At 42.5% G+C, this 17,574-nt stretch overlaps 1 protein-coding gene across 1 annotated transcript in view; it reads left to right on the top strand.

Moving 5' to 3' along the window:
• sspo (SCO-spondin) overlaps positions 1 to 17,574 on the top strand; it is a gene marked incomplete at both ends in the record, with an annotated part of 166,175 nt that overhangs the window by 54,712 nt on the left and 93,889 nt on the right. The window contains one exon of the mRNA XM_080049909.1: positions 3,780 to 3,950. Coding sequence (XP_079906035.1) covers positions 3,780 to 3,950 — 171 coding nt within the window. The remainder of the gene's footprint in view (positions 1 to 3,779; positions 3,951 to 17,574) is intronic.

Raw genomic sequence — 17,574 nt, 5'->3', positions numbered from 1 at the left:
CTAGCCATGCTTCTGGTTCGCATGACAGAGGGCATAGGGGACATGTGAATGTCAGTGTCTTCATCTGGGTTCAGCAAAGCTCTCAGATCTTTGGCGCGGATGGAGTCACTTGTGTCCGTAGTGTTTATGAGTCTGAGCCATGGAGGCAGCACAGACATACAGTATTCTAATATCTGGTTGTACACGTGGGCTTCTGTCGTGTCCACATGGAGGGGGCCATTCGGGTTATCCTTGGGGCTTGCGGGGGCTGTATCGGTGGTCATGGGAGGGGTGTTGACGAGCAGGCTCCCAGTCGCTTCTCCCTCTTTTTCTTCCAGACTAGTGAAGGGAGGTCTGCATCATTTCCATCGGTGGAGGTCATAGGGTCATTCATCATGTGAGGGGAAACATTCACCCTCCCCTCTGGTCCATAAACATCATCAGAAGACCCTACCTCTTGTTGTAGCTTTTCATTCCGGTATTCAGCCCTACATTGTTCCAGTCTTTTCTTAATGTGCTCAGCAACGTCCTTCTCCGTAGGTGACTGTCTTTTTCTTTGGAGAAGAAGACATCTCAGGGTCATTGCAGGTGGGAATGAGGTAGTGTTCGGGGAAGCTACAGGGCATAGAGAGGCCTGCTCCTCAACTTCGTCTTCATTTTGAGGGTTCATCTTATCAATGTGGCACAATGTGAGTGAATTAGGCTTTTGTTAGGTGGAAAAATAACAAAAAAGTGGTGGAAAAATAACAATAAAGAACAAAAAAGTGTTCCCCTTGAATGTGAATTATTAATTAACTATAAAGATAACAGTCTTGCCTTTGCCGTGTAGAGTGATCCACAAAACAGGCTGGGGCCTAGAGAGGGATAAAGAAAAGAAAGTCAACGACACTAATAATATACACTACACTTATTCTCAGGGCCTTTCCAGGCCTGGGAGCACACAGTGTGCTGGCTGTGTCTTGCAACATTCCTGGCATTAGTGATAAGGGAATAGACTGAGTCTGTCTACGTTTCCCTCTTTTTATTTTTTCTAAAAGAAAATAAACAAAAATCTCTGAACACACCTTTACTTTTCAAATATCAGAAGTTAGCCTATATCACGCCACCAATGCGTCTGTGGAGTACCTTCAATTTGAGATATTAGAACGCCTCAAAGGAAAACAAAAAATAAACAAAAACAAAACAAAAAAATCCAGTGCCCCTTTAATTTTGTCAATTTTGATTATCAACTATTAGGGCGCTATTGCCTGAAACACCACAAAGGGTGTATGTAACCTTATGAAAAAGAAAGGGAACCGTAAATTAGACTTGGTTTCCACACAAAAACATAGCTGAGTGCACCTTTAATCTTGCATAAGGTTAGGGTAGATTCAATTTTCTGAAAGAGAAACCTCAGAGTGTGAGTGTGAACTCAACTACATCAGTATTATATTCAAACGGGACACAACTGAAATATTATGCATGATTATATATACATTTAAACCTTTTAATCTGACTAAAGTTATCCACTATGAAAACAGTACCTCCCGCGCGAATATCAACGAGAACAACACCCAGGCTTTGTGTGTGTGTGTGTCTCGCTGTTAGTTATTCAAGGTATTTACATGCAGTTATAGAGACATACGGTTAGCGGTTATAGAGACGTACAGTTAGTGAAATGTGGCGTAGAGACAGACGAGTATGTTAAGATGGTTTCCATATGTAAAATCACTGATTAGCAGCACTTTTACATACGGGAAGCTATACTCGGAAATGTAGAGGTCTCATCAACTAAAAATGTTCCCTAAAACAAACTAAAAAACTAATCAACACTGCCAACGTTTGTGCCCAAGGAAATTACTTTTTTAAACACATCGGTCACATGCAGTATCTGCCACCATTGTGACGTGAAACTTGAACACAAATTTAAATTGACTAGTTCTTTAAAACACAAAGCCAATCCCACCATAACATAAACACGCTCTTTCAGCCTTTCCCTTTGTCGTTGACAACCAGGATATCACTTAAGAACTCACCTCATAAAAGTTAGCATAAAGGACCAATTTTATGTTAATCTACCACTGAATGGATTCAATTAATGGAAGCTACCACCGAATGGATTCACTTCACCTATGAAAAAAATATAGGTTTGTCAAGGGGGATAATCTGATAGGCTGCACCAGAGATTCTTATAGCTTTGCTCAGGCTGCATAAGGGAACCGTCCTCTTGTATAAACAGCCTTCGGATATCTAAATATATGAGGTTCATTCACGCCAACAATGCGGAGTAGAGACCCATAGTTAAATCAAGTTTCAAATCATCTAGCTGTTATCACCTTATGGTGTGATGACAGTGAGGCAGTTTATCGTATCCAAAAATGATATACAATTTAATCATTTATTAAAAACGTACTATAATGGACCCCTGCATTTAGGGAAAGTTTAAAGAAACCAGCATTTCACACAGCAGAAAAAGGAAAAAACACACAAGCAAGAGCAACACTTCCTGTTCTGTGATACCACTCAGAAAACTACAGCCTCTTCGCACAGAAAATAATAATATAATAACTGAATTTTACCAATCTTTAGGTCACAGTTTGGCACACTCATTCAATAATTTAGACATATCCAATTACAGAAACTGCGGTTTACACAACAGGCGTTCTGCTCACCTTTGATTATTCAGCTGTTTTTTGAATGAGTGTTCCGAAGTCCGACCGGCTGGCTCCTCTCCCTCCAAAACGTCGAGGGTCACCAAAATTAACAGGAATGTTAAAATACGCGTTCGTTTAATGGAAATATGGAAGGCAAAAATAATGAATGAAATGGAGAAAAGTTTCCAAGTTATCAGAGGAGGTTTAATGAAGTGATATCACAGAACAGTTTATGCTTCCTCTCAGGACAGGAAAAGTCAAAAAAGTGAAGTCCCTTCTCACAGCAAGGCTTTTTAACATCCCTAAACAAAAGACAATGATTGGTTTTTATTGCTGTCATCTGGTTTCGGGGGCCATCTTCTTGCACATCTCCGGACGTCCTCTGCTGAACTTTACTGACTGGCTTAAGCTTTCCGGCCTGATAGAGTGTTTACAACTTGCTTGACCAGCAAGGCCTTGGTCTTAAACAGATACATCGCCTTGCCCTCTAGGCTTAGGGAAACATCGTAAAGTTTTACAACAAGATGTATTGCTGTTCTACCTCCTGTCTCCAAAGCACCAAGAAATGTTGAGTGAGAACATTTACTAAAGTCAAAATGTAAAGAATATACAAATTGTTTAAATGATTATACAATGGTTAAATGCATATTAATGGGGGGGCATAATATCATACAAATTAGCGTTTATTTTTCTAACAGTAGAAACGGAATGTAATAATCACAAGTATATTATAATGAGTGAGTTAGTAGAGTAAGAGTTTATATCTACATACAAGCGCGATGTTGCACCGCCTTGTTTCTACAGTAGCTCAGAACGGACAAACTTGACAGCCTTACACGTTTTATATCTATTGGTTGTCCAAGAATAAGTACAATAGATCAAAATAACTAAATACATCTTCTCCTCATCACTTGATATTGTGGAAACACTTGGTTGATGATGACATCATTAGTAACTGGCTTCTTGTCCTTGAAGGCCACCGTAGCTTCTGTAAATTCTCAGAAAGCGAGGGGTGCCAAGGGAGCATTACCATCTATAATTGCACTACTCGATGTCTCTAAAATACACCTTAACTACACAATGCACTGTTAATGCTACTTTTCCTGTGTTTTCATGATTGTGTTTACAAATTAGATTCTCAAATGTCTCTCCTCTCCCATTGTGCAGGTGACCACTGGTTGACTTCCCCCACTCCTCCCTCTCCAGTCTCCCCTCCAGGTGGCTGCAGGGAGAAGGAGTTCCGCTGTAAGAATGGTCGCTGTGTGCCAGCAGGTCCACTGGGAGTTGTCTGTGATGGGGTCAATGACTGTGGGGATGGATCAGATGAGATTTACTGCGGTGAGATTTTATACATTTTATAATAATGATTAGGGGTAGGCTTGGCCCGACCCCTTGCGCACTGTCTTGGGAACAACTCTCCGCTAAATTTGCCACCATTTCTTACACCTCGTCTCTTTGTTGAATATCCTCTAATAATGTGAGTTTCTTAAAACTGCAGCTTGCAAATAAATACTGCTTGCAAGTAGTCTACCGGTCAGCTCCTACCTCCTGTCAAACTCTGCAATGAGCTTGCCTTTCAACGCATGAGTGGCTGCACTGTCATCCATGTTCACTTGCAGGTGGCGTGTTTTCAAATTGATGACCATAGGCACAGTGGCAGATAGCGAAGTGTTCATCTCCTGTGACAGTAACTCCGTCAGAATGACCATGGGCCTCAAAATTTACTCAATGTCCTCCGCGAACCTCCACTGGACCGTTGTAAAGTCCTAGTCTTGGACAGCCTTTTTGGTTGTATCTGGGTCTGACAGCACCGCGGTAAATGGCCATCTCTTCTCCACAAGACGTTTGAGCATGAAGAAAGTGGAGTTCCACCGAGTTCCCACGTCTTAGGTCAGTTTGTGCTCCGTCACTTTCTTTGCAATTTGCTTTACGCGCTGCTGTGGCACTTGCACTTTTTTTGAAGTGAGCGACCAGACGCCTTGCAGCCGCGATGGCACGACAGACCGGGTCCTCTTTTAGGGCTGCGTTAATGCATAATTGCAATGTGTGCCCTGCGCAACGAACACCTCGCACAATCAGGCCTGCCTTTACCTGCCACTAGGCCCTGGGGCTGAGAGGTTTCATCAGCCTTTCTTGTACAATTATCATAGACAGCAGTCAATTCAACAAGTGATACGAAGTTCATCTCTGAGGAAGCCGTGGAAGAAGTAGAGTGAGCGATCTCTCTAAGGGTTCCATTCCATACGATGTGATGCCAGTTGAGAAGTTCAACTCCGAGGAAGCTGAAGAAAGCGATTCTCAATCACACAAGACCAGATCCCAAAGTTCCAGTCCAGAGATGACAGGAAATGAGAGCAGCAACACCCCAGCTGCTATGGGTGAAGAGCATATGACCAGCCCTACAGAAGGAGCTACAGCCTTTCTAGCTGTGTTTCTTGCCAAGCTTCTGGATCGCATTGCCTGCCTGTCACAAGAGTCCATACTCAGTTCGGACTTCGACGGGATCTTCTGAGGGCAGACCTGCAAACTCATAAGAGGTGAAAAAGGTGACAACACCCGACCCCACTAGGGGATTTTTTTTTAAATATCAGCTTTGAAATAGGCCTTCTAGTGCACTAGGAAAAGAAAATTAAAGGATCAGATCACATTTCTTTCTGGCAAAAGCCAAAACACCACTTAAGGCCAAAAACGTCAGACTATGAAGCATGAGACGATGAGAGGAGGAATAAGGATTTATTTCTTCTTTATTATGCACAGCAGCATACAGATCCCGGGGAAAGAACAATAACAATACTCTCGCAATAACAATACTCTCGCTTAATAACGTGCATAAAGTAGGCCTATATAGCTATAGCTTAATACAGAAACTCCATGCACTTACTCACAAGGGCAACTCAAGGAAAGCACATTTCAACCGTGGAATGATACTGCGGCAACTTGCACGCTCACACAACAGAGAGAAAGAAAAAGAAACTTCACCAAACAGGCGCTCCGGCTGACCGGTTATTTTAAACAGCGTTATTCCCAACACTGCCTTCTAGTGGGGTGGAAGAGGTTGTGGCTGGAGCTAACTTCAATTTCTTAGCCTGTGCAAGTTCTTGAACTGCTCTCTTGCGCTGCTTGGCAATGTGCCTCTTTCTGGCCAGATTCTCTGCCTGTACCACCTGCTTCCTTATATCTGCCGCAGTAGATATTGTGGGTGCACACTGGAGCTCCATCTTCCTCTCTCTGGCTTTCTGCAGCTTGAGGAGTCGCTGGGCCTTGTCCCTTGTTCCGGCTGTGTTAATGTGTCTGCAAAGACTTTTGTTGACTGCACCATATTTGGCATCATCCCTTGTGAACATTTCAACTGCGCTCTGCTTTCTTGACAGTAAAGTGTACTTTACTGTCTGGATGGCCGAGAAAGTGGAAATGCTCATGCTGGTGGATCGTGGGTCGATGATGTTGAAAGACGACTCCACCATGGGTCCATGAAAAATAGACAGGGCAGCCTTCACTGCTTCACACAGGCCAGGGTATTTCCCTGACTGGCAAACGAATCCCCACCATTGCACAACATCGTCGCCCTCTTTAAAAGGGGGGAGGGAGTTGTCCACGTTGTACCCCAGAATCTCCCTGTGTGTGTCAGCAGCTGGTGTCAGCAAGAGGGACATTAATGATGTCAGCCTCCTCAGTTCTATCCCACACTGCGAGTGCCCTCTTACGACCGGATCCAAGGCAGACAGACACTGCAGGGTCTTGCTCTGCAATGGCAGCTTCTTTTGCAAGTACTTCGCACATGCACTGTATGCGCTTGATACCTTCAAGAGGAATGGCATCAGCAGCTGAAACAGATATCAACAATAGTAAGCACAAAGACACTACAGTACATGTAATTATACCACTCTGGCAGAGGTTCTAAATAATCCTTCTAATTACAGTATTACTTACAGGGTGTCGTGGATGTGCCACTCTAAAATTATCAGCTTGCCTTCCCACGTACATCTCCCTCACAGGAAGCAGTTTGTCTTCTTCTATCTCCAGGGTGACCAGGGTTTTTGGCATTGATGACAGGTGTTCGGCTTTCACAAAACAGGCAAGAAAGTTCGTAAACACTTGCAGCTGTTTGTCATGCATCTTATGTACCATGGTCTGACTGCCCTGTGAATAAAATGTAATGAAATTGTGGTTCAATTAACAAAAATGCACACAAGTTATGCATACAAATTACAGCTTTTTTTCTGGAGCCAGCGATCACAGATATTAGTAACACTTGTATCATCAGGTTAAAATTTTCAAAAGTGATTTGTTTTTATCTTTCTAGTTAAGCGAAAAGCTTGATTCCAATTGAAGCATTCATTTCAGTAAAAATATCATAGCAGAAAACAAATGTCTCAAACTTCATCTCACCTGGAACACCATGACATACTCTTTGAGGATTGGCAGCACTCCTGTATAGACACTTAGGGTGTATTCACACATGCTGTGTTTAGTTTGGTTGAAACGAACTCAGGTGCACTTCCACCTTCGGTGCGCATCTTTCAGACAGGTGTGAATACAGCAATCGCACTCGGGGGCGGACCAAACAAACGCTCCGAGACCCAGCTGAAGAGGTAGTCTCGATGCGCTTCAAAACGCACTCTGCTGCAGTTCGTTTGTGGTGTGAATTTGGCCGGACTCGATCCGACCCAATTGCAGGAAGCACTGCGCCTTTTCTTTCTTTTCTTTTTTAATAAATCGCCATCAGCTTCACATTATGGGAAAGTGTTGTTGTCGCCATTGTTAGGAAGATTAGTTGTGGTTTGACCGGGAGCCCCGAGCGAAAATATTACATTTGATAATGATGCGTGCGGATCAGCGATCAGATGGAGAGGAGCGTCTCCCGTAGCCTACAGTGCCAACAGGTTCACGCTGCGCTTTGCATGAAGTGTGTGTTTTTATTGTTCTTCCCAACGGGACCGTCAATACTGTCCCCGTGTCAGTTTGGTGCTGAACTGCGCCGAACTGACACCCAGCTGATACACAGCTTAATCAGCTGTGTTTCAGTTTGAGCCTATTCTTCACGCGAGTCGCGCGTCCAGCAGCAAAAATACAGTATGATGTTTCACATCGTAGGCTAGAAGCCACATAACGTGGCATTGTCATAGGGCTACATATTATAAACATATGAAACAACAATAATTAGATTTTTTTCTTCTTTATTTATAGGCTAGATGTAGGCATTTTTATTATTTTTAACTCCATATTATATCAATGATAAATTCGCAGTTTTTACTTCGTTCTTCCTGCTTCTCTCCACCCCAGAATGTCTGTCCAATGAATGAATGACCTTAGATCACGTGTGGTTTTGCTTCGTAATGCTGGTTCACTTGCAAAAGGGGCAATATGAAAGTGGACCACACCAAACAAAAAAATCCAAATTCTATTTGGTCTGGACCAAAGCAAGTGAACTAACGGACTTTCCATGTGTGAATACACCCTTAGATGCAGCTCAGTTGTAGTGGCCTCATGCCACACTTTCTGAACTACCCTCCTCTTCCGGTCCTTTCCCAGATGTGTCATTGCTGAAAAAAACAAAACAAGGGATGAGTTAAAAAAACGAAGACAAAGCTCGACACAAAATCTTAAAACATTATTTGATAAGCATGTGGGCAATCAAAGAACCAAGAAGAAACAACTGATGAATTACCTTTTTTGCTGAGGTCCTCATGAAAGGCCCGAATCGCCGCCTGTGCCTTTTCACTCACGTGGTAATCGGAAAACAGCTGATTCAGGGGGTCTTTGTAAAGGGCCTTGTCCTCCTTGTTCATGAATCCAAAGTATAGGACTTTGTAGGCAGGGAGAAGCCTCTGCGTGCTTATAGCCACATCGTATGCCTCTCTGAGGTAGGTCAACTGACAAAAAGACATTGGAAAACATTTGTTAGGATCACAGAGGTCATATAACAATAGCACATGATAGTTAATGGTCACTTATGTTCTTAAGGAAAACCTTGACTGAGTTAACACAACATTATAGTTGTGACAAGAATTTCTCTGCTAAATAGGACAGTTGAGCATAAAAGCAAATATGAAGGAAATTGAATATTAACTAACCTGGTCTGAGGCCCATTGATGATCTGCATGCAGGTCACTGAACAGCCCTTCCAGATAGCTGCTGAAAGGAGCTGCAAAAACCTTAGCAGCATTGTGAATGTGGTGGCAACTATCACCGTCGATGTCAAGTAGGGTTGGGCAGTGGTTCTGCCACACTCTGGTTTCCAACCCTGTCTTGATGCCCCTCATGACAGCGCAGGAGTCCATCTGCATGCTTATTAGGTTTGACCATGGGATGCTGTTTTCTTTAAAGAACTTGACCAACAACATTTCCAACTTCAAAGCGCTAGCTTTCACCACTTCCAGAGAGCCCAGATGTTCAACATCAACCGTATTCCGGTCAGCTTACTAATATCGAAAGCACTTTTTTGTAACTGTTGGTAGTACTTTCATCAAGGTTCAGTGAGAATGGGTATTTCTGCACATTGCTAAACATACGTTGGGAAAACGTATGGCCCATTCCATGCACCATTTTGTAGGCTGCCGATGTGCGCGACAGCTTTATTCCGCTCAGTGCTACTTTGTCAGCAGCTAGAGCCTGGGCCAGCTTCACCATCACAGGTGCAAAGCTAAACGGCAGGGAATGTTCAGCCAGAGTTGCGAGAACCATAGCCTGGAAAAAAAATAGTAATTTGATTTTCATATCTCAAACAATGTGACTGTATGGTCTTAATATTAATGAAGTTCAATTGTTATTGTAAAGCTGTCAGAAGTATAGCCTATCTTGTATTTGCAATTAAAATGCATAAACCTAGTTCATTTATTTGAATCAAACTGATCATCTACACTGGCCAAAGTAGCCTATCTAGCTGTTATTTTGCTGCGTTATCTACACACACCTCTGCATTTGCAACCCGCTGAGCTGAAGGGACAGGCACACTAACTCTCTCCCTCATGACTTCTGGGCCCTTGGGAGCAACTGCACTCGGGACTGTTGGGACTGGAAGTACACTGGCTGTTGTCATGATAGTGTAGACCAGGGGTGTCAAACTCATTTTCACAAAGGGCCGAATTACGACATGATAATCACACGAAGGGCCAGACATGTCGCTGCCTTCTTTTTAATCCAAAAATCAAACAACATATCTAGGTATATAACCTGCGTACATAGGCTAGATTTTTTTTTACATATTTTGGGGGACAAATTATAGGTGGGGGGTATGGGGGTGCTCCCCCAGAAATGTTTGTGCGTCAAACACTTAATTTCCTGTGTTCTAGTAGATTTTTCTGTTTCTGTTTTCTGTGCCTTTTCTGCGTAAATTTATTGAGGAAATGTCTTTATTTTTGTAAAGGAAAAGACAACATTCAGGCTCCTGGTGAAACAATTCTAAAGGACTATAATGCAGTAGGGCTCTCAGGCATTCTGGATTGAGCGACAATGTTTTCTCTTGGATTTTTCAAAACTTTCTGCACATTCAAAACATATCACGTTTTTTTATTTTATTTTTTATAGGAATCATGACGCAGCAGTGTTAAATGTTCATGACACTTTACATTGGTAATGAAATGCAAAGCCACCATTGGAAATGAAAGGATTGTGCTATCAGCGGCTATCTAACGTTAGCAAGTTAGCTAAATTGTAACTTGAGGCAAAAGTTAGAAACCAGATAATGTTAGCATTCATCCTTAGACAGTTGACACAATCAATCATCATATTAGCATTCTATTTTGCCACATAGATTGGCCTATTTACAGCCATTAGAAAAAACATATTTTCTTCAATGCAAGTTCATCAATTCATGGCTTAAAATTCTGAGCTGTGGAACTTTCAGCAGACATTCCTAGTGGTAAGCTATGCGAGTGTCCTAACGGTTGGGAGCATGTGCGACGTGCGGATATGGCACAGGCTCGCGGGCCAGATTAAATATTGAAACGGGCCAGATTTGGCCCGCGGGCCAGAGTTTGACACCCCTGGTGTAGACCTTTTGCCTGTGCACCTCTGTCTGGCAGTGTGCAGAGAGGGCATGTGAGCCCTTGTTGCCGTAGTTGATTTCCTTGGAACAGAGAATGCATCTGGCATACCCTGCCTAGTCAATTTTTTTAAAAATACATCATCACAAAACTTTGCCAATTGATTACTTACATTTAAACTTTTTTCTATACATTTTTTCATAAAAGTTTTAATAGATATGCAAATGTGGCAATATCTCACTACTTGGGGAACACTATTTTTGATAGCATAATTTTGAATGAAAAAAAGCCATATTATCCATTCTGTATTGTAAATTATTTGGACACAAGTTGCAAAAAATGTTTTAAATAAAAATTTACATAATTAGTTAGCTATTGCCAAATGACCATATGTATTCAAATCATTCTGAAAAAAGTGTTGTGATGACGTCTTGAAGTTAAACATGTCTAACCCTTTTCACCTGCAGTTTATTGCCTACATTACAGTAGCTTAGCTAGCAATTAAAGGTTTGTCACATCAAAACCTCTTCTGGGGATGTATAGGATATTTAAAAATCACAAATATTTTCCCAGATGGTGCCGAAATCTGGTCTGGCCCAAGGACTATAACTCCAACTAGACTAAGTAATTCGCTTCGTTTTTTGTATTTTTCATTCATCCTTACATAGGCTACAGGGACTAGATGAGAGGTACACATGTTGACAGAGGGGAAAAAAACCTCTCCGTCATTCATTGTCACCGGCGGTCGGCAGCCGCTTTAAAAAAAAATCTGGCACCGTAAGCCCGCTTCAACCGTTTTCATGTCCCGTTAAACACCGCCGTGAATCCCCCCGTCGCACTTTCCTAATTAAAATTAATGGAGGCGGTGTTCTGACATTTTCTGCTCCCTCGTCAGATTTTGCTACCTATCAGAAAATGCTACCCTACGTCATGGTAGCGTATAGACCAATTACCTCTATCAAACGATGCACCCACTACAGAATCACGTTATTTTACACCACTACTCACTCACCCTATGTTGGCCTACACTGTAGGAATATGGGGAGCATATTTTGATGCTGTTTAATAGCCTATATAAAATCATGCTACCTTACGTCATTGGTAGCGTATTTGAGCTGTAGACCCATTAACTATCAAACTATGTCAAATAAGATCACGTTATTTTACACAACTCATCCAATGTACACTGTAGGAATATTGGGAGCATATTTTGATGCTGATTTATAACGTGTTTATTGAAGATTTCAGGGGTACAGTAAGCTTTTTGAGACTAACTTTCTCTATCAAATAATGCTCCCACAACAGAATCACGTTACTTACACCACTATTCACCCCATGTAGCCTACACTGAAAGCTTTGGGAGCATATTTTTATGCTTCTTTATAACGTTATTGAAGATTTAGGGTATAATGTGAGATCAATTGTCTCGATCAAATAATGCTCCAACTACACAATCACGTTATTTTACACCACTACCCATGTACACCCCCTCCCACCACGGGCGAAAACTTTCTCCACTCCGAGTCCGGTTAAATTAATAGCCTAGCCTATAATTTTATTTCAATATTCAGCAGCAAAGCCAGTGTCTACATGCACATTTGTACATGCTCACAAGTCAAAAGGCGCAATTTTAAACATATGCGTTATGTGTAGCATAATTGCGCAGTTAAAAACATGTTTTAAAGAAAATACTCGCCATCAGCCAAAAAGGTAGCAGAATCTGACGGGTGCTCACGCAGGATTATTATTTTCGGAATGCGCATGCGCAGAACCACTAGGAAGAAAAATCTGACGGGTAGCAGAAAATGACAAGTCAGCGGCGAGGTTTTTAATCGGAATACTGCCGGTTATGTCTAGCTGGGACGTTTCATCACTTTAACGACGTAAATATTGAGTCATATAACTAACACTTACATAGCCTAAACTGTACTTACACACAAAGTTATCTAACGTAAAGTTAAGCATACTGCATATTACATCGTTGAAAGCAAGTAAGACTTACCTGAGAACCAGTGTTCATCTCTTGGTCGGCTGTAAGGACCAGTATTCCAGTATCCGCGCGTAGATGAACAATGGGAGTAAAATTAAGACGCTGACGATCTTAACGCTGATTGGACAATAATCATGACGTCTGCCAAAGATGTTTTATTGCAAAGATAACCCTCGTCTCACTCTACGATCACACAGTACAGTTGCTGGCGGATATGCTGGTGGGCGTTCCTGTTTCTGGCAGCTGCCGCGCCGCCGGGCCAGAACTTGAGACAGAAATCAAGTCTCACAAATACAAGGTGATCAGGGACTTTCATACGCTCAATAACTTGCAAAGATCACAAGGCGGCAGGAGAAGCATATTGATGACTCTTGAAAGCAGGAAGAATCTCTCCCTAATGGACCAGACATCAAACTCTGGGAAGAGCCTAAGTTCTCAGAGGAAGAGCCATTCAGACAGGAAGAGTGACTTAAACCATCTCTTGAACTTCTGGAGGAGGGGGAAGTAACTGAGGAGACGCCCTGCATTCAGGAATAGTCCCTCTCTAATGGACCAGCAATTGAACTCCTGGAAGAGGCTACGGTTTTATGGAGGAGGTCAAAGTAACAGAGGAGAAGCCATACAGGCAGGAATAGCCTCTCCCCATTGAGTCAGCCCTGGAACCTCTAGAGGGGACGAAAACAATTGAGAAGAAACTCTGCTGGCACCAACAGCCCTTCTGCAATGAACCAGCCCTGGAACTTCTGGAAGAAGCAGAAGTATCAGAGTAGAAGCCCTGAACTTCTGGAGGAGGGGGAAGTAACTGAGGAGACGCCCTGCATTCAGGAAGAGTCCCTCCCTAATGGACCAGCAATTGAACCCCTCGAAGAGGCTAAGGTCTCTGAGGAGAAACTATGCCAGCAGGAAGAGTCGCTTCCCAGTGAACCAGCTCTGGAACTTATGGAGTAGACTAAAGTATTTGAGGAAAAGCCATGTAGGCCCATGGTTCGTTTTGGGTCCCTCCCAAACGAACAAGCCCTGGATATTATGGGCGAGGCCGAAGTAGCTAAAGCGAAGCTTTGCAAGCAGACAGTGTCCATACCAAATGAACAAGCCATCCATAGTCTTGAAGTTGACACAGTATCCGAGGGAAAGCTGTGCAGGCTGGAAGAGCCCCTCCCCAATGAACAAGCCCTGGATATTCTGGAGGAGGCCAAAGTTGCTTAAGAGAAGTTTTTCAAACAGAAGTCCTTCTCCACCAAAGCACCAGTGGAACTTCTTGAGGATGAAGTCCCTGGGAAGAAGCTCCCAGAGACAACCAATAAAGTCTAATTTTGGAAAAGAGTACTCAACTTTATGGGGTTGAGGAAACCACAGAGGTGGAAGAAGTAGAAGGTGTCCACATATAACAGAGGCATTGAGCTGACTTTCCCTCCATCAGCCAATACAAGTCAATAGACCCTTTTCACAGCAGACATTTTGACTTGCCATAGTGTGACAAGACAATATCTTTACGGCTAATACGATCTTCAAATGGACTGGAGGGATTTAACATAAAAATAATCAAAAAGCGAATAAGAAAAATATCCTGAAATATAGCTGTATTTTGTAGAAGTTGTAAAGGCATGTTTTGGGTTTAAAGATGAAGCTTTTATGCTTATGTGTTAACACACAATACAATTGTCATATCGCGTACCCTAAAACAATGCCGTTGCCTAACAATTTGCTTTAAAATTTTAAAAATGTCCTGCGCGGATAAAATGCACCAGTTATAGGTATTAATGGTTATAGGTTATGGTATAAATGTCTGTTTTTAATCCATATTAATTGTGACTAGGGTTGTCAAAATTGTCGTTGTCATTTGCAGTAGTATCGATACCTACAGCGCTGACTTCTCTTACTCCAGCTGACACACAACTTCACACAGCACCGTTGCAGACAGACAGGCACACAGCCCCTCTCCGCACCTGCTGCAGCTAGACTCATAACAACACTTAGCAACAGTAGCCAGCATAAAACCTTACATGAAAGACCTACACCCTGGTGTTATGAAAACATGTGAGTGGTCAGTTAAGGTCCTGTTTGGATTAAAATGTGATCAAACACGTTAACCTGGCCCGCAGCATGTATTAAAATGTGATCAAACACGTTAACCTGGCCCGCAGCATGTATTAATGTTAAACTATTAGCAATTAGCGGATAGCCACGTTAGCCGCTACGTGCTAACACGCTAGCTAATGGTAAAACGACTAACATTAATGTGGAAGTTGTGCAGCAAACAGAACCAGTCCTGCCCGCCTAAAACGGTAATAGACCGTGTTAATGCAACAGGATAACCATAGACTGTATAAGGAGGATAAAACAATTATTTTAGTATGGAAAGTATAGCAGAATGCAAACAACTCAAAAGTTGCTTCCCGCCACCTACAGTACAGGAGTGTAGAGGCCTTGGCACGTCGGGCGCGACGCGAATAGACGGCAAAAGCGAATGTTTTGAAATGTGAATTTTGTCGCGTTTCACTTTAAGAAGCGACGTCCCAGAAAAATCAAACTCAGTTCGAAAAAATAAAGGACGCAAATTCGCGGAGCGAAACTACGGCGCTGGTGTGGAAGCTTGTATTGACTCTGTATACGTTCGATAATTAACGAATTAATCGCACAAATACAACGCGCCCGGTGTGCATAGGCCTTAAGGCACGGAAAATAAACAGGACTGGCTACATCTTTACAGTGAATATGTGTTAGCACTATGTTCTGACAACTTAAAATAGTTTGTATTGTTATTAGTTGATTTGTCTCATTCTTGTTTGAATAGATATTAAAGAAAATGCCTCTTGTTTATTTTTCTGCGTATCTGTATCGTGTTTGAAATTCTAGTATCTTGACAACCCTAATTGTGACTTTTATTTAACCAAAGGGAGTGCATCACAACACCATTTTAGAAAAGTCAGAGTGGGTGGCTTCAATATTTTTTTAAATTATAGTTGTGGGTAATTGAAAAAACCCTATGGTTAAATTTACAGTTCTAGTGTTAAAAAGAGGCACGCCACGTCTGGTGTTAAACAAGGCATTACACGGCAGGGTGTAATGCTCAGTTCTCACATACCGATACGTCACTGGTGTCCGTGCATCCGTTAATTTATGGGGATGGTGCTTCTAGTGTCCAACTGAAGGAAGTGTGGGGTCCGTGTCTCTGCACTTGCGTAATGATACTAATACATCTGACTGTATATCAAACTGTTAAAAACGATCCAACTCTAAATAGCGTATCACTTTAAAGGTATTTAATATTTTAGCAGAATAACATTAACAAAGTGTTAAAACTATGTACAATTACTTTTTAATCATCAAAACTGACTTGACAATCAACATTAACTGAATGGAAGGACATCTCATGTAGCCTGGCTCCGCCCGCCTACCTACTTCCGCCCAAATTTCATTTTCCCTTCAGTAGTCAGTCTGGTGGTGGGGCGTATTAGTGAGATTTTTCCGAACAGATTTCTGAGTATCCAATCAGCGAACAGAGGAAGTGGCTGAGAACGATGAGGGTCGAAGCAGGCCCCCAGGACGCTGCCTTCTCCGAGCAGCCAGCATGGACAGGTGGCCACGCCTGGTATTACACGCATTAGACTGTCTGGGACGGGTCCGTAAGACAAAATGGAGATCTATGGAGCCCAGCCCCATTCATTCCCAATACAATTTCGTCAAACAATAATGTATCTCCGCTAAATTTTTCTGTATATCAATCAAAGGCTCATACTTTTCTTTAGACCATGTACTAATAGGATGGAAGTTTTCGCTTTTCAAAACGTCACCGAAAGCGTTTTATAGCCGTTTTATTTTCAGTTTTAGCCGTTAGGCGTGTAGCCGCTAAAAGGAGCCGTAGTGAAACAACCGTTGCTTCGGCCGGCCCGGCCTCCGATGGCGGGAGGAATCTTTGTTTATCACTATATTACTTTACGACGACGGGGTGTAATTTAAATATTACAGATAGAGAATCATCGGGGATTAGTAACTTATACTTCCATGGTCGATAAACAATGCAACTGTGCTCGTCCCGCTTAGCTTAATGCACGGACATATTATAACGTTACACTGCTGGAGAATGAGTAACGTCACTGCGTGTCATGCTTTAGGGGTGTGTCGGCACCAAAGTCACTTCCTGAATGGTCGCCCTGCGCCAATGAGCAGCTTTCATAGGAATGAATGGCTTCACGTTTCCAACGGTTTTCAGTCCGCTGTCCATTTCTTTATAGGTCCATGGGTCGAAGTCGCGCTCCAATTTCAGTTGAATGCTGCGTTCCCTTACGCTCGGAACTCGGAAACTTCCGACTTGTTAGTTCCGAGTTCCGACCTGTCTGTGTTCCAGTGCATCTGCTCGGGAAAGTATGGACGCCTACAACCTTTCTCATCCAAATAACTAAACGTTAGGCTCTAGCAAGTTACCGTTGCCAGGTACCGGTAGATCCATAGACTACAATATGTAGTGAAGTCGGAAATTTCCGAGTTCCCTGAACGCACCGTCAACAGCCGGCTCACGACCAGACGTTATGCGATTGGTTGGATAATCCAGAGTGGCACTGAGCAGATCCAATAGTTTTAAACTTCAACAGACACCCGCCTCCAAGTGAGTGAACGTTTGCCAATTATACAGCACTTCCAGACCTTCTGTACAAGTGAAATGAAGTACGATGGTCTGGTAGCGCCAGGCTACATCTCATGTAAGCTAACCTAGCAAACTGTCATGCGGTCTCTCCGTATACACGGCCTCTACGTATACACAGCAAAAGTAAAAAAAATTTAAAGTGTATTACGTGCATACCGGACAGCAATATTACGGAGGGAGGGAGTTTGGGGGCACAATGGATAGTACGGAGAGTCACATAGGAATTAATGTATTTTAGCCGTGGGATTATTTAATTGCCCATAACTATAATTTGATAATATATTGAATCCCCCAACTAAAATTTTTCTAAACTTATGTTGTGATTCACTCCCTACCACTAAA

Source organism: Ammodytes marinus (genome assembly GCF_949987685.1).
Source record: "Ammodytes marinus genome assembly, chromosome: 21".
NCBI classification, from domain to species: Eukaryota; Metazoa; Chordata; class Actinopteri; order Uranoscopiformes; family Ammodytidae; genus Ammodytes; species Ammodytes marinus.
The sequence above is the reverse complement of the archived record's forward strand: the minus strand, read 5'-3'. Positions and strand labels throughout refer to the sequence as shown.